General features: G+C 40.2%; 1 protein-coding gene across 2 annotated transcripts in view; it reads left to right on the top strand.

Moving 5' to 3' along the window:
• The window catches only part of LOC124711841 (N-acetylglucosamine-1-phosphotransferase subunits alpha/beta-like), a 49313-nt gene extending 39072 nt beyond the window's left edge, over window positions 1-10241 (top strand). For both annotated transcript variants that reach the window (XM_047242065.1, XM_047242066.1), the window contains exons 5-7: window positions 61-251; window positions 5644-5905; window positions 9879-10241. In XM_047242065.1, coding sequence (XP_047098021.1) covers window positions 61-251; window positions 5644-5905; window positions 9879-9950 — 525 coding nt within the window. In that variant the 3' untranslated portion in view covers window positions 9951-10241. The remainder of the gene's footprint in view (window positions 1-60; window positions 252-5643; window positions 5906-9878) is intronic.
• The last annotated feature ends 16345 nt before the right edge of the window (window positions 10242-26586 follow it).

Below are 26586 nucleotides of genomic sequence, written 5' to 3'. Positions count from 1 at the left end.
TCTTTTATGTTTCTGAGTTTGTACTTGTTGTAATAATGTCTTCCCTCCCACTTTTGCCAGCCTATTGTGAGCAGACCACTTGTGGTGAATTGTGGGCCATTGGCGAAGTTGTTAACATCCAAGTTTGGCTCAGTAAAAAGGTATAAATATGAAATAGTGAAAGATAAACATCAAGATGTGACTTTCAAAATGATTAATTCAAACATAACCCACGTGGTCTCTGTTCTAGATGAAATACGGAAGGAACCAAAGTAAGTACCAGATTATTAACCACAGAATTGAATAAACTGTGATCGGTAAATTGTAAAAAAATGAAGTTTAAAGTTCTTGTGCATGTACATAGTTACATTATATGTGCACTCTTTCATAAATACTCAGCTCCCTACTTGTCAATCAGTACAAACCAGAGGACTCTGGAACACTAGTATTTTATCTATCAGTGCCAACCGAAGTGGACAAATAATAATCTGGTACAGTAGTATAACCATTACTGAATGGGGTGTTTTCTCTTGTCGTGTGGTGTTCATACTATATGTGTGGCAGTGGTGTATGGATAATCTCTTGTAGATGGTCAGTACAGAGCACAGTCATAATCATTGGCTTCAGTGTATGAGGGAGGCAGAGCAGTTTCGTTTTGCAGCAGTCTTCCTGTCTCCTCTGTGGTCCGGCCTTGTCATCTTCACGGTGGATATCGTTTCCCCTGCCGCTTCTCTGGTCACAGCTCAAGAAAAAGTGCACGGACTGCATTTATCACAGTGATAATTGATAGAAACACACAGGACTTTATGGGAACTTGGCACACAGGCCATAGCTTCTGGTAACACTCCTGCTACAGAAGAGCCATGACAAGATTGTGTTTTTTTCTACTGTGCCTTTTGCTTGTTCCCTTCCAGAATTAGTGCTTCATACAAGTATAAATGAAAATGTGCCTTATTGCCTCCTCATGTCTCACCCACTGTCTCTGGTCTCAATTTATTCTGATTTATTTTGTTGTTACCTATCACTTTGTATTCCCATCATTCTTTCACCCCCAGCCCCCTGCCCCCCACCCCCTTCTCTTGCTGTCCCCCCTGAACACTATGCTCTGTACTCTGTACTTTAACTCTGCTTGCACCATTTTCATTCAGTCTGAACAAGGGTGCAGATCCATACATAATTCCTCATCCCAAATTAATTCCGTCTTGCCTCTGTAGATTGAATTATTTGAACGCAACACTGAAGGAGAGTTTTTTTCTAGCAAATACTGACATTTGTGTGAGATTTACCTTACGCCATGAAAACTGTCTTGACTCCTTACACACACACACACACACACACACACACACACACACACACACACACACACACAAGGGCAGAATGAAAAGAAAAAAAGGATCTACACTGCAAAGAAAGTCCATCACATTTCATTTTTGATCTCTGCGGCTTTTTGGTATGATAGTGTGCTTGTGGCAGAACACCCAGAAGTATAATATTATATTTCATACTGTTGTTGGTAACATAAAATGTTTTATTACCTGTGTGGAAGCAGGAAGAGGGAAATGGTGAATTGAATTAATATTTTTGCTTGAATCCATACAAATAATTGCTCAGAACTGTGCTCAGAATGCAGTTATGAGCCCAGCCAATTATGTGTTTATGTCTGAATTTACATATCACCAAAATAATCATTGTCATTGTATGTCTTTAGCTTTTTAAGTACACCTGCAAAGATGATATTCTTCCCGTTCCACTATCATATCATCAAACAATTCATTTCACGTATATTATGATCAGTTACACAGCTAGTGCAATGGAGTACGAATTCTTGAAATGTTTCTTAATATCTCACAAGTGTCGGCCGGAGTGGCCGTGTGGTTCTAGACGCTACAGTCTGGAACCGCGTGACCGCTACGGTCGCAGGTTCGAATCCTGCCTCGGGCATGGATGTGTGTGATGTCCTTAGGTTAGTTAGGTTTAAGTATTTCTAAGTTCTAGGGGACTGATGACCATAGCAGTTAAGTCCCATAGTGCTCAGAGCCATTTATCTCAGAAGTACTTGAAGAAAGGAAGTAAATGTTGTTAGAAAGAACATAAATCCTGGGTGGATCTAGGTTTTATTTTTGAAGGTTAAAACCAATTTGCCACCTACAATTTGCTTTTTTATTTTTGAAGTGATTGTGTCTTTTTTTTCATCATTCACTTGTGCACTATCATCTGATTTTGGTACATGGCAGTTACCAAATTCCACAAATAATGTATGCAATGACGTAGAATAAAGTAGAATCAGTTTCTTTACTTATAACACAGTGCTCATTCTTGCTCTGTTGTTGGCTCAACTTGTGTAACATGCACTGCAGCACATACTGCAGAGATATTTGTTTTGAAGTGTACAGGGAGCTTTGATTTTTGTAGGTCACGATAATGGGAACACATACAAATCCGCTGATAGTGCACGAGTGAGTGAAGGAACTTGTATAATCTTCACTTAGGGCCAACAATGTTGACTGAACACGATCAACTTCTGTGACAACAAACTAAACTTGTCTATTAGTTCACAAACCATACAATAATAGTTCTTGGCAGTAAATTCACCTGAACCACAATAGAAGTTAATGTGGAGTAATTGCTGATTAAGCTGAGTCCGTAATTAACTGCCACACAGAATTAACGACAAGTGATGATGAGGATCATCTGCAGCAAAAGACAGTGTCCATTGACCTAGTTCATTAATCTTAAAGTGACTGCATGTGACTAACTTTGTCCTGCTCTTGCATATTGATGTAATTCACAAATCAAAGTAAATTTATTCCAGAGAAGGCACAGTTCATTTAGGTCTGTCCAGTACAGATCTAATTATAAGTATCATACAGTCAGTTATAAGTTATTCTGTGTTTCAGTATCAGTGTTAACAATTGACATTCTTACAAACTGCATAAGTTTAGATTTGGTCCTATAAAATTACTTCCACTCAGTGTGAAAGATTATCCAGTTTACATCTTCTAATTAACCTTTATATATCAAATAATAAACAGGTTAAGCCTTTCCCACCTTAACTTTCACTTCTCAATTTCCTGCAGTTCTGTGACCAGATGCAAGAAAAGATGCTTTAAAATAATGAAAATTTGGAGGTAAGGGCAAGGTTCACTAGCTAACTTGTTCTGGGTCAAAGAGTAAAAGTGTTAGAGACACTGCCCTCTCCTAATGAAGGCAATGTTACACATATTGATACGTGTGTATCTTTGTTTTCACAATGACGCGGTTATTGAAGAAACATTGATTTTAAAAAATTAAGTAGGCAAAGGTGACAAGATGTTTTTTATCTTAAAAAAAAAAAAGGTTCAAATGGCTCTGAGTACTATGGGACTTAACATCTGAGGTCATCAGTCCCCTAGAACTGCCCGAGGCAGGACTCGAACCTGCGACCGTAGCAGTCGCGCGGTTCCGGACTGAAGCACCTAAAACCGCTCGGCCACCGTGGCCGGCTTATCTTCAAAAAGTTACTGCAACTGTGGACCAGTGCATAAGGATATTAATGTTCCCTGTAATGTCCATTAGTCATTTCATATAAATATTAATGCTGGTCCATCAGCAAGGTTTGGGTCAATACTTTTTGTGTGTACTTGTCAGTCAGAGCTGACTGTTCATCTGTAATACAGTGGCTGCTGGTAAGACAGTAAACCCCAGTAAATTCAACCATATGAATCTACAAAAACGATTGGAACTTACACCTTTGTATGCTAGGCTGTGCATTTCTACTCACACCAGAAAATTGTGGGTGGGTGCGTGTGTGCGCACACCAGACTTGAACTCTTATGGAAATTGGTGAAATGCTGTGAGTGATGAGAATAATAAGCAAGGGGCACTACATTCGTACTGTGTGGATGATTTGATAATTTGGGTCTGACGGAAGGCGTGCTAGGGTAGTCTGTGCAGTTGCGATGACCTCTGTGTCCAGTTGACTTAGTGTCAGAGTATCTGCCTTGAGGACAGAAGACTTGGTTTCGAATCCCAGTATGGCACAAATTTTCAACTTTCCCTATTGATTTAAAACAATGCCCACTTGCAGCCAATGTCTGTAATTCCTTTGTATCTTATTTACCATTGTATCATATTTTGCTTCTTTTTCCTATTGTGCCCACATACTGTTTACAAAAGCTATATGCATTTACAATTCTTACTCCAGAATTTGGAGGTCATTCCTACACTTAAGAGATGGTATGCTGGGTTGTGTGTCACCATGAGTCAGATCACATTAGGTAAGGTAGCCATTCTGCTAAAACATCTTCTCTGCAACCACTAGGTAGTTCAGGAACGTGAAAATAATTTTTCCACAATTCTTTAGTTTTGATTTTTGGTAATTTCTACATTAATTGGCAACAGTCTCCACTGGTGAGTCACAAAGCTTCTGACTGTATTTCGACTCCCTGTTGTCGTGGATGGTGGAGACACAGCTGTGCATGATTAGTAATTGTAAATGAAATGGCCTCTGGCTGCATAGCTGGTTTTACAACTTCTTTTATTACACAGTCAATTTTTAGACCTTTGGTCCCACCATTTGATGCACCATAAGTACATATCTAATAAGTTTTATGTATTTTTTTTTATTTTTTTATTTATTACAGTGGCTGTCAACCTGACAGAAACAGTGCAAGCCCCACACCCACAGTACCATGCAAAGTGACACTGGTGGGCAACAGACTACCCACCAGTTAGTTGGTTGTTCATAGAGGAAGTACAGATCCCATGAGCGGGTTCCAAAGCTTCACGTCTGCGCATCAACAGTCACTGATCCTAAGTCCAGCCTCACACATAATGGCTAAGGCAAAAGGCTGGTCACGAGGTGACTTTCTGTAGTTGGTATATCTCCTCACAGTGTAGAAGACAGTGTGTAGAGTTGAGTGATTCAATACTGTACGTCGGTTTGCAGTGTGGTAATTACAAATAGTTCCTGCCGTCCTCTTAAACTGCTTGCCAAAGAGCCATGTTGGAAACAGTTTCTGCCAGCGTGACATGCACCATCTGCTCCCCAAATGAAACCTTTACAGAGCTGGATTTTGTGGCCTGTTTGTAGCACTATGTGCTACACAAAGTAATAAGACTTAAAATGGCCAGCCGTTGCAGCCGAGCAGTTCTAGGCACTTCAGTCCGGAACAGCACTGCTGCTACGGTCACAGGTTTGAATCCTGCCTCGGGCATGGATGTGTGTGTTGTCCTTAGATTAGTTAGGTTTAAGTAGCTCTAAGTCTAGGGGACTGATGACCTCAGATGTTAAGTTCCATAGTGCTCAGAGCCATTTGAACCATTTGAACTTAAAATGGAAAACCTCAGCATTTAATGTCATTCTGTGCAGCCACTATTTTTAATGGCTCAGACTACTAGTTGCCAGCTGTTTGAGCACCCAACTTTTGTCTGTTGCTCCCAATGAAGGGATCGTGTTCCTTGAAAGCCCATGTTGTGCAGGCAGTGTTTTTTTTCAAATTTTTTAGCTGCATTCATATGTTACTGTGAATATTTCGTGATAACCGTATATTACTATGGCTGCAATATTCAGTTTTAATATGTGTTAGTTTGATTTTTTTTCAACAAAATAGAAAAATCTGTGTTATTTCAAAATTTTAACATTTGAAATACAGTAACAAATTGTATAAATGCCCTTGTTAACAGGAAATTCATATGTCTGAATGACAATCTGGACCCTGCCGTTGAGAAAGTCAATGATGTGATTCGTGCAGTTCTGCAGGACTTTTATGAAGCACTGTTTCCTGCTCCATCATCTTTTGAACTGCCACCAGAATACCGAAATCGGTTTCTGCATGTATCAGAACTGGAGGCTTGGAGAGCGAGCCGAAATATTGCACGCGTGTTTGTATATTTATGCCTAGCTTTACTTCTCAGCTTTTCACTTGTCAGTTTCCTTCTGATTGAGGTGAGTAGCAGATGATCATTATTCTTTCCATGTCCTGTTTATGTTACGTGTTATAAAGTTATCAATATTGATATATGTTACTGTTGACTTGCACTATACCTATTCCATCCATGTCTGCCAACAAGTGATCCATTTAACTTTAATTTATAGTTGAAGTAAAATAATTACATTCCAGAATTGCTTGTATCTTGTCACATTAAAAGGAGAGGTACATCATTGTGAAGAACATGCACCTTCATGCACAGAAATCTTCCTGTTTGCAGTCAAAGTTATTGTGTGTTATAGCAGGTGTAGTCTACATAAAGGGAATAGAAGCATATCACAGTCTTGATGGTACATGTATGATCCACCTACATTATCCAGTAGGCAATGACATTTAGTAAAGGGCAGGGTGCGCAAGAAGTAACTAGGTATTATTAAATGGCTGTTAAATTTTTAATATTGATGGAATAATAATGGAAATGGTACAAACGTACAGAACATTAAATGGGCTAGTGATTTTTCATGCCGTGTAGTACTGACTGTGGCCATAAGAGGCAGTACACTCAGCAACAACAAATATGGCCAATTGCCATGAATATAGGTTGTTTCACACTATTGGCTGTGGAACTTGATTATGCCTGTGCAGAGATGGTAGCATGCGGCAAAAGGAGGGAATGCTGCAGTTCCCATTGAGACAATAAAGAATTGTCATGCAAAGCTGAAGACCATAGGTTTGGTAAAGAATGCAGCAAAAACAGGTGGCAATCCACATCTTGGTGTGCTGAGAATGTGGTGATTGTGCAGAACATGTTCAGACGTAGCCTGGGGAAGTCGAAACACCTGGCAGCTTGTGATAGCAGGCTGTGCAGAGTTAAACTTTGGAGTATGGATCCCATTACGTGCAACAGCTGATACCAGAAGACTGTGATCACAGAATGGAGTATGGGTAGTTGATGTGGGATTGGCATGGAGATTGGCCTCAATTGTTTCACAACATCCTCTTGACTGATGAGGTCATATTCCAAGTGGGAGGTTTCGTCAATTGGCACAATTTCCATTACTGAGTGGCACTGAATCCTGGAGTTACAGTAGAGAAGATGCATTCTTGTCCAAAAGTGACCATGACCATGTGGTGTGGAATAACGGTTACAAATGTCATGGGTCCATATTTTCTGTGTGGCACAATGAATGGTGAATGCTACCTTCCGGTGCTTCAGAATTGTGTTTGGTCTTACTAATCCTACACAACTTCCTCCAGAAAACTGTGGATTCCTTTGCAGGTTGTTTGAGTAAATACGTCAACATCATAGGCATCTACATCAAAATTTAATGAACTGGATGGGAAAATACTGACTACATTATCTTCATGCAAGGCAGTGCACCACCTCATTATGCAAATGTCGTGTGGAAATGGTTAGATGAGAAATTTTCAGGTCATTGGCTGGGGAGAAGTAGACTACATGAACGGCCTGCAAAAAATCCAGACTTGATACCTTGAGAATATTTTTTTATTTATTTTATTTTATTTTATTTATTTTATTTTATTTTATTTATTTATTTATTTATTTTTTATGGGCCCGGGCAAAACAGGAGGAACATTGAACGAAACCTCACACATTGGATGAATTAGAAAAGTGGATTCAGGAAGTTTTTACCGGGAAGTTCTTGCCTACATAAAAATTAAATGGACTTTTAACATATTCCCATATAACAGTGTACATACTGTATCAATTCCAAATAAATAACTGTGTGAAGATAAAATGTATGTAATGTTAATTAAATCGAAACCCTTAGCTGCCAATAGGTGTTGTTGAAATACATCAATAGAGACAGCTGAAAATGTGTACCCCGACCGGGACTGGAACCTGGGATCTCCTGCTTACATGGCAGATGCTCTGTCCATCTGAGCCACTGAGGATACAGAGGATATTGCGACTGAAGGGACTTATATCTTGCACACTTCCCGTGAGACCCACATTCCCAACTGTCCACAACCTACGTTTGTAGTGTTCCTAACAGATATTGGCCCATTCACTCATTACTTGCACCAGACTAAGCTGACGAGTCCCGTAAGAGTTGGAAGGCGTGCGCATTCACACGGGAGGTGGTCAATGGCCAAGTAGCCTTTAACTATATGAAGATGGTATCTGTTCCTAGAAGAACAGATACCATTGATGACTAGAATGAAATGATAATTAAATCGAAACTCTTAGCTGCCAACAGTCGCACTATCCTCTGTGTCCTCGGTGGCTCAGATGGATAGAGTGTCTGCCACGTAAGCAGGAGATCCCGGATTTGAGACCACATCGGGGCACTCATTTTCAGCTGTCCCCATTGACATATTTCAACAACACCTTGTAGTGACTTGGCAAGACAGCCAAGCCACTAGGAGGTGAAGCCGAAAGGCACGCGTTTAAGCTCACGCAGACTGGCGTGAGGTCTGGAACAGTTAAAGGATTTTATAGTAGCAAATAAAGTACGTAGTTGATGCAATACTTAACTTTAATCCATAATTGATGTACATCGCTCTTGATGATACATAATGACAATCTCAATATAAACTGGTAATGGCACCTTGCTAGGTCGGAGCAAATGACGTAGCTGAAGGCTATGCTAACTATCGTCTCGGCAAATGAGAGCGTATTTGTCAGTGAACCTTTCCTAGCAAAGTCGGCTGTACAACTGGGGCGAGTGCTAGGAAGTCTCTTTAGACCTGCCGTGTGGCGGCGCTTGATCTGCAATCACTGACAGTGGCGACACGCCGGTCCGACGTATACTAATGGACCGCGGCCGTTTTAAAGGCTACCACCTAGCAAGTGTGGTGTCTGGCGGTGACACCACACACCTGTTGCCAGCTAAGGGTTTCAATTTAATTATCATTTCATTCTAGAGAAGCTGCACACACGGTCATCAATGGTATCTCTTCTTTCGGGAACAGATACCATCTTCATAAAATGTATGTGTATTTCAAAACCTAATTGCTTCCTGCAGATGATGTACATAAATACATCAATTTCATAACCTAGTTACTTGGTGCATATGATATATGTGTAAGAACACCACAATACTTGTCCCCCGCACTGACAGGCTAATAATTACACTGCCTCACCAGTAGTAAACATGCCCATTTAACAAATTTAGAACTATTTTGTCAGTTAACTCCCCAAGGAATGGAACATTCTAAATTTGAACACGTTACATTAACTTCATCCATCTTCCTGGATTCCAGTAGCAAATTGTAACCAGTAAATGACAACAGCCACAACACTGATTCATTTATTTATTCATTCATTCTGTTGCAGGCAGCTGTCGAGGAGAAAAAAAATGTGTCCTATGAAACCCCCAATTCCATATTGAACAGATAGGTGCCCTGTTGTGAAGAACACGTGCCTTCATTTAAAGAAAATTCCTTGTTTGCCCCAACCGTTTTACTTGTCCGATCCTGGTTTTTGTATATCACGTAGAGGGAGTATAGCCTATGGGAGATCAGTCTCTAATGTCAGAATTACAGTGGTTCTAATGCATGCAGCCGTGTACTGATCCCAGTATGCATTCTACAATTATTGACAAATATTTGCTGCAGGGAGTCTTTTCTTTGAAGGGGTTTAAATCTCGGGCTGCCATTTTTGTGCAAATGTCATTAAACAAACATGCTACAAACAGAAAAGACTGCTATTCGTATGGAGTAAGTGCACAAGGACCAGCTGGGAACAAAGTCTTGATCACAACTTTCGGAATGACTTTTGTATGTCAAATCTGTGGAGGCATCACCAATACGTCCGATGGCAATTTCAGCTTGACAGCTAAAAAATGATATAACTGTTATAACTGCTGAGTCATTTCCATGCGTTAGTCTTATATGTTATTTCAAAGCTTTTTCTCATTTATATTCTAATATATTATCAGTTGCTTGATGATATAGTAAGATTTCATAATTTGTAATTATTTGAGTTTAAGATCATTTATTACTTTCTCACATTTCATTTTGCAGCGCCAGGTTCGATGCCGTCGTAAAGCGTCAAATGGCAATCTGGCAAGACAATATGCAGATGTGGGCGTGTAATGTGTAAAGAATGCTACAGGTTCTGAACCACAATCTAGTCACAATGTAAATAATATTTCCTTACATTCCAGTTTTTGATGGATATATTTGTAATTTGTTTATTAATAATTTTTGTCTTAAATAATACTTTTTGTAATATGAATAGGCAATGAATGTAAGATGTGTGTGTATATATATGGCATCAGACTGTTTGTTTGTAATAGTGTGAATAAGGAAGAGCTGTACAGTTCATATAAAACATCACACCATTTTGTGTGTACAGCAAATACACCAGTGGTGTTAGAAATGTAAGTAATATTTTCTTGGAATATTTATCTCCAACATCCTTTTCCAAAAGTTGCTGTAAATGTTGACATATTGTCCTGAAACATTACATTATTTTGCTTGACAGGAAACAGAATTCCTCCTCTAGCAAATCCAGAGAGAAATTGGGCAATGAGGTAAGTGAAAGGTGAAGTATTAGTCGCTTGGGACTAAGAAACAAATGTTCACAATGCAGTCATTAGGTAAAATAACAAAGACATGTTGATAAATGATTGGATACTAACTGTTTAGGGAAGTGGGTCTTAAAGGTGCAGCAAGGAATGATGTGTGTATGAAATTTACCCAAATAGTTCAATACTTCACTGTACAGAACATTCTGCAAATATTACAGATAGCCTTGTCAACCTTTTCCAGATGATGTCCAGAACTGTTGAGAGTATCCTTTGAATGAGTCTTGGAGTATCATTCCATACACAAGTTTTATTAGTCAGTTGTGAAAGCATGTGTAATTAATTATGGAAATCATTCCTATCATGCTGCAGTCTTAATAAATAAAGAAAATTTTGGAGACTGTCAAATCTTTCCTTCAGTCAATTTTTTATTGGAATTAACTTGTATAAAAAGAACATTAATTTATGTAACTGCTAATATACCCTCAACCCGAGCATATTAATAGGTCAAAGTGAAAGGGCAACATATTATCATAAAACAGCTGGTTCTTAAGTTGTAAAAAATGGGGAAGGCTCTGTGATTTTACTTTTCCACCGCTCACAAGTGTTACAGTGCTGACAGTTTTTCGAGTATTTTGCAAATGTGAGAAGCAAACATAGTGTAAATTGCAAAACAGTAATCTGAATATCACTGACCATTTAAGCCCCGTGTAGTCTTCTTGAACTGAAAACTGTGCTGCTGTTCAGTTGGCTGGCTCAAGGCTGCTGCACAGCTTTAAAATCTCGCCACACTTCATATACAAGCGTGAGTCCCGCTTGCACGATATTCATGTTACATACTGTGATTTGTCACAGGTGTTAACAGTATTTCAGTATCCCGATCTTTACGGTTACAACAGGAAGACTGCGATAAAATGTCAGGAGGACACTTAAATCTAATTCCTTCAGGATAGTGGAACGTGTATAGAACCAATGAACTGACAATGTAATTTATGAGTGAGGTGGTAGTAGACAGCAGGTTGGAGTTCGTGAAAATGATTTGAAATGCTTTGTTGTTGTTGTGGTCTTCAGTCCTGAGACTGGTTTGATGCAGCTCTCCATGCTACTCTATCCTGTGCAAGCTTTTTCATCTCCCAGTACCTTCTGCAACCTACATCCCTCTGAATCTGCTTAGTGTATTCATCTCTTGGTCTCCCTCTACGATTTTTACCCTCCACGCTGCCCTCCAATACTAAATTGGTGATCCCTTGATGCCTCAGAACATGTCCTACCAACCGATCCCTTCTTCTGGTCAAGTTGTGCCACAAACTTCTCTTCTCCCCAATCCTATTCAATACTTCCTCATTAGTTATGTGATCTACCCATCCAATCTTCAGCATTCTTCTGTAGCACCACATTTCAAAAGCTTCTATTCTCTTCTTGTCCAAACTATTTATCGTCCATGTTTCACTTCCATACATGGCTACACTCCATACGAATACTTTCAGAAATGACTTCCTGACATTTAAATCAATACTGGATGTTAACAAATTTCTCTTCTTCAGAAACGCTTTCCTTGCCATTGCCAGCCTACATTTTATATCCTCTCTACTTTGACCATCATCAGTTATTTTGCTCCCCAAATAGCAAAACTCCTTTACTACTTTAAGTGTCTCATTTCCTAATCTAATTCCCTCAGCATCACCCGACTTAATTTGACTACATTCCATTATCCTCATTTTCCTTTTGTTGATGTTCATCTTATATCCTCCTTTCAAGACACTGTCCATTCCGTTCAACTGCTCTTCCAAGTCCTTTGCTGTCTCTGACAGAATTACAATGACATCGGCGAACCTCAAAGTTTTTATTTCTTCTCCATGAATTTTAATACCTACTCCGAATTTTTCTTTTGTTTCCTTTACTGCTTGCTCAATATACAGATTGAACAACATCGGGGAGAGGCTACAACCCTGTCTTACTCCCTTCCCAACCACTGCTTCCCTTTCATGTCCCTCGACTCTTATAACTGCCATCTGGTTTCTGTACAAATTGTAAATAGCCTTTCGCTCCCTGTATTTTACCCCTGCCACCTTTAGAATTTGAAAGAGAGTATTCCAGTCAACATTGTCAAAAGCTTTCTCTAAGTCTACAAATGCTAGAAACGTAGGTTTGCCTTTCCTTAATCTTTCTTCTAAGATAAGTCGTAAGGTCAGTATTGCCTCACGTGTTCCAGTGTTTCTACGGAATCCAAACTGATCTTCCCCGAGGTTGGCTTCTACTAGTTTTTCCATTCGTCTGTAAAGAATTCGTGTTAGTATTTTGCAGCTGTGACTTATTAAGCTGATAGTTCGGTAATTTTCACATCTGTCAACACCTGCTTTCTTTGGGATTGGAATTATTATATTCTTCTTGAAGTCTGAGGGTATTTCGCCTGTCTCATACATCTTCCTCACCAGATGGTAGAGTTTTGTCAGGACTGGCTCTCCCACGGCCGTCAGTAGTTCCAATGGAATATTGTCTACTCCAGGGGCTTTGTTTCGACTCAGGTCTTTCAGTGCTCTGTCAAACTCTTCACGCAGTATCATATCTCCCATTTCATCTTCATCTACATCCTCTTCCATTTCCATAATATTGTCCTCAAGTCCATCGCCCTTGTATAGACCCTCTATATACTCCTTCCACCTTCCTGCTTTCCCTTCTTTGCTTAGAACTGGGTTTCTATCTGAGCTCTTGATATTCATACAAGTCGTTCTCTTATTTCCAAAGGTCTCTTTAATTTTCCTGTAGGCGGTATCTATCTTACCCCTAGTGAGATAGGCCTCTACATCCTTACATTTGTCCTCTAGCCATCCCTGCTTAGCCATTTTGCACTTCCTGTCGATCTCATTTTTGAGACGTTTGTATTCCTTTTTGCCTGTTTCACTTACTGCATTTTTATATTTTCTCCTTTCATCAATTAAATTCAATATTTCTTCTGTTACCCAAGGATTTCTACTAGCCCTCGTCTTTTTACCTACTTGATCCTCTGCTGCGTTCACTACTTCATCCCTCAAAGCTACCCATTCTTCTTCTACTGTATTTATTTCCCCCATTCCTGTCAATTGCTCCCTTATGCTCTCCCTGAATCTCTGTACAACCTCTGGTTCTTTTAGTTTATCCAGGTCCCATCTCCTTAAATTCCCACCTTTTTGCAGTTTCTTCAGTTTTAATCTACAGGTCATAACCAATAGATTGTGGTCAGAGTCCACATCTGCCCCTGGAAATGTCTTACAATTTAAAACCTGGTTCCTAAATCTCTGTCTTACCATTATACAATCTATCTGATACCTTTTAGTATCTCCAGGGTTCTTCCATGTATACAACCTTCTTTCATGATTCTTAAACCAAGTGTTAGTTATGATTATGTTGTGCTCTGTGCAAAATTCTACCAGGCGGCTTCCTCTTTCATTTCTGTCCCCCAATCCATATTCACCTACTATGTTTCCTTCTCTTCCTTTTCCTACACTCGAATTCCAGTCACCCATGACTATTAAATTTTCGTCTCCCTTCACAATCTGAATAATTTCTTTTATTTCATCATACATTTCTTCAATTTCTTCGTCATCTGCACAGCTAGTTGGCATATAAACTTGTACTAGTGTAGTAGGTGTGGGCTTCGTATCTATCTTGGCCACAATAATGCGTTCACTATGCTGTTTGTAGTAGCTTACCCGCATTCCTATTTTCCTATTCATTATTAAACCTACTCCTGCATTACCCCTATTTGATTTTGTGTTTATAAACCTGTAGTCACCTGACCAGAAGTCTTGTTCCTCCTGCCACCGAGCTTCACTAATTCCCACTATATCTAACTTCAACCTATCCATTTCCCTTTTTAAATTTTCTAACCTACCTGCCCGATTAAGGGATCTGACATTCCACGCTCCAATCTGTAGAACGCCAGTTTTCTTTCTCCTGATAACGACATCCTCTTGAGTAGTCCCGCCCGGAGATCCGAATGGGGGACTATTTTACCTCCGGAATATTTTACCCAAGAGGACGCCATCATCATGTAATCATACAGTAAAGCTGCATGCCCTCGGGAAAAATTACGGCTGTAGTTTCCCCTTGCTTTCAGCCGTTCGCAGTACCGGCACGGCAAGGCCGTTTTGGTTATTGTTACAAGGCCAGATCAGTCAATCATCCAGACTGTTGCCCTTGCAACTACTGAAAAGGCTGCTGCCCCTCTTCAGGAACCACATGTTTGTCTGGCCTCTCAACAGATACCCCTCCGTTGTGGTTGCACCTACGGTACGGCTATCTGTATCGCTGAGGCACGCAAGCCTCCCCACCAGCGGCAAGCTCCATGGTTCATGGGGGGGGTGAAATGCTTTATATGTAGAAATTAACAAATTAAAACATGAACTTTCATGTGTGAAGTGAGTATGAATAAGTAATCTGAGGCTAGTAACTGAGTAACTTGATATTTTGCATGTTTAACAAAGCACAGCTTTGTCTCTGGAATAGTCATTACACTAGTGTGCAGAATGTAAGGACAAAAATAGCTTTTGTACGACGTGTCACTGCCAAATAACATAGCTCGATGAAACTTGACTGTGCATAGAAACGGCTGCTGCTGTAGAGTATTCGAGGTAACTGAAGAAAATAATAAGACAAACAGAAATTACACTTTTATTCTAAGAAAATAATTACACTGAAATCACTGCGATTCATGGCCATTGCAGGAGGCAGGACAGTTGTTTGTGAGATGTGCCCTCACCACGGGTGCTCCCGTGCTGGCCGTAACTGAAGGTTACTCATCGGTGCATGTGGACGTGTTGCAGAGTGTCTTCCAACACATCCCACATGTGTGCAATAGGATTAAAGTCTAGGGGATGGACAGACAAGTCCATTTACCAAATATCGTCCCATCTCTCATTCCACGCTGTTTGGTGCAGTTGCACATTGTCACCCATAAAGAAGAAGTCGGGGTCAAATACGTCTCTGAAAAGACACACACGGGGAAAGAGTACAGCGTCACAATAATGTTGACCAGTGAGTGTACTGTGTTCGAAGAGTTGTAGAGCAGCATGCCCGTGCAGTATAATCCCTGCTCATGTTGTAACACCTGCATCACCAAAACTATTACGTTCAGCAATGTCAGACGCACCCTCGTATGGCAAAAGATAGGAACACATAATGTATCCAGTAACTTTGTTGAACACGATTGTTTTGATGTTCCAGGTGTTACGGTGTGGGTTGGCATAATGTTACATGGGCAAAATATGGCTTTACGTGCTGATGATGTGTTCAGCTAAATCCTCTGACACAACTCGGTCAAATGTAGCACTCGGTAGACATCTGAAAATTCCACAGAAATGTAGGAAGAAGTGAAGCAATGACTCGAGTACTGGAGAAAAGCAAATTTAAATTATAGTGTTTATAGATTTTGAGAAAGTCTGAGACAGTTCTGTCTGGAATACAAGGTCTGACACTCTTAAGGCAACAGGGATAAAATATAAGAAGCAAAGCATGAGCTACAATTTATACAGAAACCATACTGCTGTTTAGAGAGTCTGAGGAGATGAATGGAAAGAGTGGTCAAGAAGGGAGTGAGATTGGGATGTAGTCTATCACAATTTAATTTGCTCTGTACACTGAGTGAGTAGTGAAGAAAACAAAGGAAAAATGGGAAAGTAAACCAAAGTGCAATGAGGAGAAATAAAATCGTTGTGGTCTCCTGATGACATTGTAATTCTGTCGGAGGGAGGGAGGGACAGAGATAGGTGGGGGGGGGGGGGGGGGGAGAAGGAGGGTGGGTGGGTAGGAAGGTAGCATGGGAAAGTGGAGAAGGATAGAGTGGTGGAAGAAGGCACTACATGTTCTGGATGGGCAAGGTGTGTCGTAGACAGAATTGAGGATAGAAAAGGTAAGTGATGCGGTGGGAACAGACTAGTGCTAGTGGAGGTTTAGACCGTGGAGATTACAAGAGCACAGGATATGCTTGAGACATAATTTGCACCCACACAATTCAGAGAAACTCATGCCGAAAGGGAGTGGCTTGTAGACTGTGAAGTAGCTGCTGCAGACATTTGTGTTTTGCTGCACAGCATGTTTAACACCTGGATGATCAAGTTTGCAGTTTCCCACAGTTTAGTTGTGTCCATTCATGTGATTTGACAACTGGTTGCTTGTAATGTCCACATAGAATGGTGTATACAGTAATTGCAGAATAGCTGATCTGTAACATGGCTGCTTCACACTGGGCCGCACATTTTACAGGGTAGGAAATGCCTGTGACTGGGTTGTGGTAGGAGGTGGTGTGTAGTCTTCGGCACAGTACTGCCCCTGTGTCGACCAGGAGGGAGCGACCTCGGGCGTGCAGGATCGGCAGCAGGGTTCCGAGCAGGGTAAAAAAGGATATTCTGTAACCTTAGTGGGCTGCAGAACATAACTTCGTGTGATACAGGCAGGATATCTGTCTTCTCAGGGCACAACATGAGGTAGTTGAGGCCTTGAGGTGGAATGGGTTGAGCTTTTCAGGGCGAGGGAGATACTGGGTGATCAGAGGAGTGCTGGTCGTTGGCTGGTTAACATGGTTACAGGTGTCACCAGAGGATATGGCACTGGAGATCTCTTTATCGATGAGCTGGATAGAATACGTCTGTCAATAATAACTCTGGTATGATTATCAGTGTCTCTCCAGGAGACACCGCCTTAAAGCAGTACTATCCATGTGGGTCGATAGATTTGCATGTTCGTGTGACACTAAGGGTTATGCCGGTGGTGGCTTAGCTACAGGGAGGGTCTTCCGAGCCGGACAGGTCTAGGTTGACAAACCAGGTAAAGTGTGTCTCACAACGACCTTTCTTCCCACTCCCTGTCCTCCATCCTTTCACATTTTTTAAGAAAGGGGAAATGAACCTTTACAGCCGCAGAGCAAGCTTTAAAGTTATGCAGGAAGAGGCGGCAAATACAGTCGTAGTCGTTAAGAAGAGGATCAGGTGCAAGAAGATTTGGTTTGGGAACAAATGTATTAAGTCATTATGAAGAGAAGTCGAGGAAGGCTGACTACAAGGTATGGATTTTGCTCAAGGCAAAGCACTGTTTGAAGAAGTATCGTGAAATACCTGAGCGACTCAGGAGAGCAAAGAGAATGTGTGTCGAGGAAAGTGGAGGCTCAACAAGATTTGTTGGGGAAAGAGGTGCAAAAGATATACTGTAAAGTCAACTTCTTCGAGAAGGTGTACCAGAGCTGCCAAAAACTCATCAAGCGAAATTATGAGACCATACTCACTAATGATTTCAACACTGCTGTCGGTTGGAAACAGTAATACGAAGGCATATACTGCACACACTTGAAGAGCCTTTTGAGTTGCCTAACCAAATTTTCAATACCCGGAAAACTTGTCCGCCTGGTTCACACTTGTATCATTGATTCCAAAGGCAAAGTGAACCACATCATGGAGAGCTTTTACATAAAAACATGGTTGAGACAAAGAGATGGTGTATCAGCAATATTCTTCAACCACGTGTTTGAAAAAATAATGAGTGAAGCTTTCCATACAAATTTGAAGCGATCAAGGTAGAGGGTGAGAAAATCGCACACCTCCGTTTGACAATGATGTGGCACTGTCGTCCAGATCCAAGGAAGAACTGATGCGGTTGAGCGACAGTGTGGAGGTCGAAGCGAGTAGAATAGATCGTCTTGTGAATAAATTGAAGACAGAGTATCTGGTGATGAGCTTGACCCATGACTGTTCAAGATACCCACTCCAGCCTCGGTAGTCAGTACCAGTCATACAAAAGGGTTCATAATTTTAAATATCTGGGGATAATCTTTATGGATGACACATTGTGAGAGCCAGAAATCAAAGCGAGGATCCGAGCTGCAAACTAATCATACTTCTATCTGCGTCTGCTTTTCAAGTCACGCAGTCTCCTGAGGACTTTCAAATTGCAGCAAAACACTGACGTAACTGTAGGTCTGTAGAACTGTTTTCTAGCAAAAAGTCTTAAGAAAGGTCTATGGTCTAGCATAAGAAGACCATTGAGAATGGAAGATCTGGCTTAATTATGAGGTAATAAATCTACATAAACCAAATACGGCAGGCCTGATGAGAAGCAAGCAGCTAGTATTGACAGGACATATCACTCAGACAGATAAATACCGACGGCCTTTGAAATCCATGGGTTTTACCTCCTGTGGAAGAAAACCACTAGGAAGACAAAAGAAAGGTGGGGGGATGGAATGTACAGGTCTTGATGTAGATCGTCGCAGCTGGTGATTAGTGACAGGAGGCACATAACAGAATCCAATGGAAGAGGAGGCTCATAGCTGTGCACGATCCTCTGGGTATGATTGCGTAAAGTAAGTAATGTTATCATTATATTTAGTCAACTCTTGTTTTTCTCTGCAGATGCAGTGAGACTGTAAAGAAGACACTTTTTGACATGGAATCACTGACAGTTTACATAGTGGAGGTATCGCTAGTGGTTTGTGCACTTGATATGAACAGAAGATGTTACGGAGCCATCTGAGAGGTGGAGATTGACGTCTAAGAAAATGACTTGTTGAGTTGAGAAGGATCAGGTGAAATGGATTTGGGAGTGGTACACAGTGCAATGTTACCAATGGACATCTGTCTCTTGCACTGAACATCCTATTATAATGAACCTAAAAATTTCTGAACAATGTTAAAAAATCGACTGTTTTGGTAATTGCTCTGGAGGACAATAAAACAAATTAATTTTAGAAAGAAATGAGAACAACAGCTGAAAGGTAGCACGAAAGGAAATTTTACAAAGATCCCTAAAAATTCAAATACTATCTTCATCAGGTTTGTTTCAGTTTTTATATGTTACCATCAGCGAAGTTCAGTTTTATTTTATTTCAGAAGAGAATCAGACAAATTCTGCCTGTGCAGAATGGTCCTCAGAATTCAGAGACTTCCTGAAGTCAAAAGTTTCCATAACTGTACAGTTTATGCACCTTTGAGGACCACTGCCAACATTGCATTGGCCCAAATGAGAGGTTCCAACTCATCAGTGTTTGCTGTTGCTGAGCATCCTAAAACATCAGTGGGATGAACTTACTGGTTTTCAGAGAAGTGTGTGTGTTCCACCCAGAAAAAAAAATGTCTCTAATGTATGTAGTTCTGTTTAAAAAACATAGTTGGTGGTTGAACCATTTCTTTTTTTTTTTAATGGTTTAGTGTCACTCAAAATTTCAATTAGGTCAAAAGTATTCTGACTTGCATTTTCCATGGTTTTCCAAGGCTGCTAAGGTGAATGCTGGGATGGTTCCATTGACCAACTCTGTGCCACATCCTCATCTAATCCTATTCTACTTTGTACATGTTTAGTATACGCTATTTCTGTAATGTACCTTACAAGTCTGATACTGCTGTGCTGAATAGTCTAAGGATGAATAAATAAATAATGGAGCATAGTTGAATGTTTGTGGCTCTCAAGGTGTGTACGATTTGGGAGATCCGGGAATTTTTTAGCATTACGGGAATATTTCATTGTTTTAGTTTTCAGTTAAATTTTTGTCATTTTGAGTGCTAAGAACCGATACTCTAAGAAAGGATATTACTGTATCCCGCTACTGCAGAATAATACTGCAGCATTAAAACATGGCTAAAGAAGTGTGGCTGTTGGCTGTGTAAGCAGCAACGAGCCACATGAGGTACCCGGAAAAATTTTACTAGCACACCTAAGATGTCAGATTCACGCGTGCGCAACAGGCCCGGATTTAGTGGATTGGAGAGAGAGACGGGGGGGGGGGGGGGGGGCTAACTGGGGTGTCTGAAACGGGTGGCAATTTCGGGAGGAGGGGGCAAGTTCATATTCTTGAGGAAATAAACCATGTTTCACAAAGCACCTAGCATTCAAGCACACATCAGTGTATTATTCATATGATTTTGAAACACACCCCTGCTGTTTTTTGGACATTTTTGATCACACTCTTAAGTTGATTTCTGAATGAATTATAAGTTGATTTTTGAAAGCGTGCATAGTGTATGTGGTGTCTCTGTGCACCTAGAAATGAACTTTCCTGCAGACAAAACGGGACTGGGCTATACGAGCGGAGCGGAATAAAGCCGAACCGGTGAATGCCTACTGCTGCTTGTTTATGTGGTTGATTTGGTTTGCAGATGTCCAACGTTGTTATAATTACCAGCGAAAACCATAGATTCAGACTACTAGAGTGGAAATAAACAACTAACAGGAATAAGAGGCAAGAAAGATTATGTGTTATCTTCATGGTGTATCCAAGAAAGTGAAATTCTGACAAACAATTTTTGGCCAGACGGCTACAGTAGACAGGGCCAGTTGTAGTCCCTGGCTAGCAACCGCTTACATTCCATTCTGGGAGTAGCACGGAAAGCGCATCGTACGAACACGTACTAAGGCCTAACCGGAGAATAATCACTGGATAACTAAACTGGTGATTGTGAAAGGGTTAGTAAATTTAACCGGAGAATGAGTTTTGACATTGGTAGGAATAGTTACAGAATTAATGATGACAATGTTGTTTGTTAGAACAAAGAAGGAAAAGAAATGGGGACATTACACAAATTATGGAAGAATATGAGGATTCCAAATTTATACAAAAATTTCGTTCTACTACTTTTCGGTCTTGTGGATGAGAAACTGGAGCGTATGAATGAATGTGAAACTATTTCCTAACATAAAGCTTTTTGACCAGTAGACCAGATAGGTGTTTTGTATTGGCACTTCGTGAATTATATTGTCGTACTATAAAAATCCCCCCCATGAACCATGGACCTTGCCGTTGTTGTGGAGGCTTGCATGCCTCAGCGATACAGATGGCCGTACCGTAGGTGCAACCACAACGGAGGGGTATCTGTTGAGAGGCCTGACAAATGTGTGGTTCCTGAAGAGGGGCAGCAGCCTTTTCAGTAGTTGCAGGGGCAACAGTCTGGATGATTGACTGATCTGGCCTTGTAACACGAACAAAAACGACCTTGCTGTGCTGGTAGTGCGAACAGCTGAAAACAAGGGGAAACTACAGCCGTAATTTTTCCCGGGGGCAAGCAGCTTTGCTGTATGGTAAATGGTGATGGCGTCCTCTTGGGTAAAATATTCCGGAGGTAAAATAGTCCCCCATTTGGATCTCTGGCTGGGAACTACCCAAGAGGACGTCGTTATCAGGAGAAAAAACACTGGCGTTCTACGGATCGGAGTGTGGAATGTCAGATCCCTTAATTGGACAGGTAGGTTAGAAAATTTAAAAAGGGAAATGGGTAGATTAAAGTTAGATGTAGTGGGAATTAGTGAAGTTTGGTGGCAGGAGGAACAAGACTTTTGGTCAGGTGAAAACAGGGTTATAAATACAAAATCATATAGGGGTAATACAGGAGTAGGTTTAATAATGAATAAAAAAAATAGGAATGCGGGTAAGCTACTACAAACAGCATAGTGAACCCATTATTGTGGCCAAGATAGACACGAAGCCGACACCTACTACAGCAGTACAAGTTTATATGCCAACTAGCTGTGCAGATGACGAAGAAATTGAAGAAATGTATGATGAAATAAAAGAAATTATTCAGATTGTGAAGGGAGACGAAAATTTAATAGTCATGGGTGACTGGAATTCGAGAGTAGGAAAAGGGAGAGAAGGAAATATAGTAGGTGAATATGGATTGGGGGTAAGAAACGAAAGAGGAAGCCGCCTGGTAGAATTTTGCACAGAGCATAACTTAATCATAACTAACACTTGGTTTAAGAATCATGAAAGAAGGTTGTATACATGGAAGAACCCTGGAGATACTAAGAGGTATCAGATAGATTATATAATGATAAGACAGAGATTTAGGAACCAGGTTTTAAATTGTAAGACATTTCCAGGGGCAGATGTGGACTCTGACCACAATCTATTGGTTATGACCTGTAGATTAAAACTGAAGAAACTGCAAAAAGGTGGGAATTTAAGGAGATGGGACCTGGATAAACTAAAAGAACCAGAGGTTGTACAGAGATTCAGGGAGAGCATAAGGGAGCAATTGACAGGAATGGGGGAAATAAATACAGTAGAAGAAGAATGGGTAGCTTTGAGGGATGAAGTAGCGAAGGCAGCAGAGGATCAAGTAGGTAAAAAGACGAGGGCTAGTAGAAATCCTTGGGTAACAGAAGAAATATTGAATTTAATTGATGAAAGGAGAAAATATAAAAATGCAGTAAGTGAAACAGGCAAAAAGGAATACAAACGTCTCAAAAATGAGATCGACAGGAAGTGCAAAATGGCTAAGCAGGGATGGCTAGAGGACAAATGTAAGGATGTAGAGGCCTATCTCACTAGGGGTAAGATAGATACCGCCTACAGGAAAATTAAAGAGACCTTTGGAGATAAGAGAACGACTTGTATGAACATCAAGAGCTCAGATGGAAACCCAGTTCTAAGCAAAGAAGGGAAAGCAGAAAGGTGGAAGGAGTATATGGAGGGTCTATACAAGGGCGATGGACTTGAGGACAATATTATGGAAATAGAAGAGGATGTAGATGAAGATGAAATGGGAGATACGATACTGCGTGAAGAGTTTGACAGAGCACTAAAACACCCGAGTCGAAACAAGGCCCCAGGAGTAGACAACATTGCATTAGAACTACTGACTGCCTTGGGAGAGCCAGTCACGACAAAACTCTACCATCTAGTGAGCAAGATGTATGAGACAGGCGAAATACCCTCAGACTTCAAGAAGAATATAATAATTCCAATCCCAAAGAAAGCAGGTGTTAACAGATGTGAAAATTACCGAACTATTAGTTTAATAAGTTACAGCTGCAAAATACTAACGCGATTTCTTTACAGACAAGTGGAAAAACTGGTAGAAGCCGACCTCGGGGAAGATCAGTTTGGATTGTGTAGAAATACTGGAACACGTGAGGCAATACTGACCTTATGACTTATCTTAGAAGAAAGATTAAAGAAAGGCAAAACTACGTTTCTAGCATTTGTAGACTTAGAGAAAGCTTTTGACAATGTTAACTGGAATACTCTCTTTCAAATTCTGAAGGTGGCAGGGGTAAAATACAGGGAGCGAAAGGCTATTTACAATTTGTACAGAAACCAGATGGCAGTTGTAAGAGTTGAGGGGCATGAAAGGGAAGCAGTGGTTGGGAAGGGAGTGAGACAGGGTTGTAGACTATCCCTGATGTTATTCAATCTGTATATTGAGCAAGCAGTAAAGGAAACAAAAGAAAAATTCGGAGTTGGTATTAAAATCCATGGAGAAGAAGTAAAAACTTTGAGGTTCGCCGATGACATTGTAATTCTGTCAGAGACAGCAAAGGACTTGGAAGAGCAGCTGAACGGAATGGACAGTGTCTTGAAAGGAGGATATAAAATGAACATCAACAAAAGGAAAATGAGGATAGTGGAATGTAGTCGAATTAAGTCGGGTGATGCTGAGGGAATTAGATTAGGAAATGAGACACTTAAAGTAGTAAAGGAATTTTGCTATTTGGGGAGCAAAGTAACTGATGATGGTCGAAGTAGAGAGGATTTAAAATGTAGACGGCAATGGCAAGGAAAGCGTTTCTGAAGAAGAGAAATTTGTTAACATTGAGTTTAGATTTATGTGTCAGGAATTCGTTTATGAAAGTATTTGTATGGAGTGCAGCCATGTATGGAAGTGAAACATGGACAATAAATAGTTTCGACAAGAAGGGAATAGAAGCTTTCGAAATATGGTGCTACAGAAGAATGTTGAAGATTAGATGGGTAGATCACATAACTAATGAGGAGGTATTGAGTAGAAATGGGGAGAAGTTTGTGGCACAACTTGACAAGAAGAAGGGACCGTTTGTGGTAGGACATGTTCTGAGGCATCAAGGGATCACAATTTAGCATTGGAGGGCAGCGTGGAGGGTAAAAATCGTAGAGGGAGACCAAGTGATCAATATACTAAGCAGATTCAGAAGGATGTAGGTTGCAGTAAGTACTGGGAGATGAAGAAGCTTGCACAGGATAGAGTAGCATGGAGAGCTGCATCAAACCAGTCTGAGGACTGAAGATCACAACAACAACTATAAAAATGATCATTATTGCCAAAACAGTCTCGCTCATGTGGTGCGTGTTACAATTGTTGCAGTATTAGAAAGGCCTATTTTGTTTTATCCATCACACAGTGACAAAATAGACGTAATCAGATCCAGAAACCGCACCAGCCTTGGGTATTGTTTGTATTAACAGCTTTTTCAGTGTTAGAGGACAACATTTCGATTTTTCATGTAGCAAAAGTTTGATGCGCTTTGATAAGATAATAGTTCTTTCGCAAGAACGAAAGCACGCCATGTAAAGCTGTAGCAACATCAGACAGAAAAATCGCTAGGACCTAAGGATTGAAGAAATGTGTACTGTCTTGCCTGTCTCTCTTCTTTACAGGTTTTAGGTATCCTACGTTTAATTTTACGACAAACAAAACAGCAAGTTATTAGCTTACAGGCAATAAAGAGAGCAGCGAGTTCTTGTTCTCCCGGTTACAAGTAATCCCATCCAGTATTAATTGCGAGTTATTTTTTCTTTTTTTTTTTTTAAAAAAAAAAAAAAGGGACAAGATTTCAAAACGGCAGACTGGGAACAGGAGAGACACTACAGGACATTTTCTAGTTCCTCTGTCCTGAAATAGTTTGATGATACCTATTACAAAAAACAAAATATATACGTTTGAGTTCCACAGAGCGAAATACAGTGACGTGCGGTATAAGGATGTTTCAGACCAAATAACATGTCTTACATTTCCTGGAAGATATATGTTTTACGTATCAGACTGTTCAGAAAGATGTGCGCTACAAAATAAACTTATTTTTGAAAAGGTTTTTTACGTTCTGATGCGCAGAGCAGTCTGAGTTGTAGTGGGGGGTGGGTAGTCTCCACGAGACCCGTGTTTACATTTGGTGATTTTTCTGTTTCCTGTTCGTTTACTGCTCTCTCGTCAAATGAAAACGACGGTTTTCTCTGGCTGAGAGCTATAAAGTGAATTAAAAATACATTCAGATAATTACGGAAGGCTAAAATATGTTACTAATTTCAGATTATATTTTATTTCCACCTTTCTTACAGTCAATAAAGTTTTTTTTGTCGGTTTGCTAAAGAAATTTTGCTTTTATGAAGCTTTCCTGCTGAGGCAGTAAATTTAATTGAACGAAATGTTTAATTCCACAATATTGACTAGTTTCAACTGTTCGCTACGTTTCAAGTGCACGTTTTGAGCTTCTAGCATGTATGGCATTGTGCCATAATAAAGAACCAAACATGAGATAATACAGTACTGGTACTCCAAGAAAATTTACTTCCCGAAAACCACACCGAAAAGCTTAATATCAGGTCGAGGCCTACATCATTGGGAATCTGGTCATACGAATTTGCGCTTTAAGGGGAACTACGCATTTTAGTATGGTTCACGAAACTCCGACGCTGTGGAGTATCATCTGTTTTGTTTCTTTTATGACATAATGTTTTACACGTACTAACATACAGGCTTCCTACGCAAGCGCTGTGACACCTCTTATCTGACGCTCTCTGGCAACTGCTGAAATGACTCTAACAGGTCGCTGGAGAATATTGCGAATTGTGGTTTGAAAAGCGTTATTTTCAAAGTAAATTTCCTATTACGCAAGATGAACTATGTGCAAGAATGTACGACGAATTTCTTAAATCACGGAGCGTTTACTCTCATTTAAAAATCAAGTCTTTGATGAAGAGCCATTTAGAAGAATTTCAAGCCCAGAAGATCAGAGGTTTATGTCGGTATTAAAAATTTTACTGGCGTATTTGTGTGATGTATCTTAAAGTGTAACATGCGCTAAAGAGATCAACATTATATGTGAAAGCTTAGCTTCTCTTGTAGTTTATTAATCTTAGAGACAAATATTATATGCGAAAGCTTTTCTTTTCCTGAAGCAACACTATGTATATTAACTTAAACCATTAAATTTTCCTGTTGGTGGAATTCGAATTTATGCTTTCGTAATACGAAATAGGTGTCACTGCACATCAAAGATCTTTCCAAAACGTATTTTTCCCCCTGAGTTTCGTTTTCTAAACTGCCGATAGATTCTACGCTGCTGTATAAAACCATATCCATTCAAAGGATTGATAAGTTTTACTGTTCCGACGGAAAGTATACTGTCACTTAACACGAAAAAGTGTATTTTCACCCGTGAGAAAATGTATTTTTAACCGGGAGATCCGGGAAAAATCCGGGATTTTT

The sequence above is a fragment of the Schistocerca piceifrons genome, chromosome 8 (genome assembly GCF_021461385.2).
Source record: "Schistocerca piceifrons isolate TAMUIC-IGC-003096 chromosome 8, iqSchPice1.1, whole genome shotgun sequence".
NCBI lineage: Eukaryota > Metazoa > Arthropoda > Insecta > Orthoptera > Acrididae > Schistocerca > Schistocerca piceifrons.
This window is presented reverse-complemented; position numbering and strand designations above follow the sequence as displayed.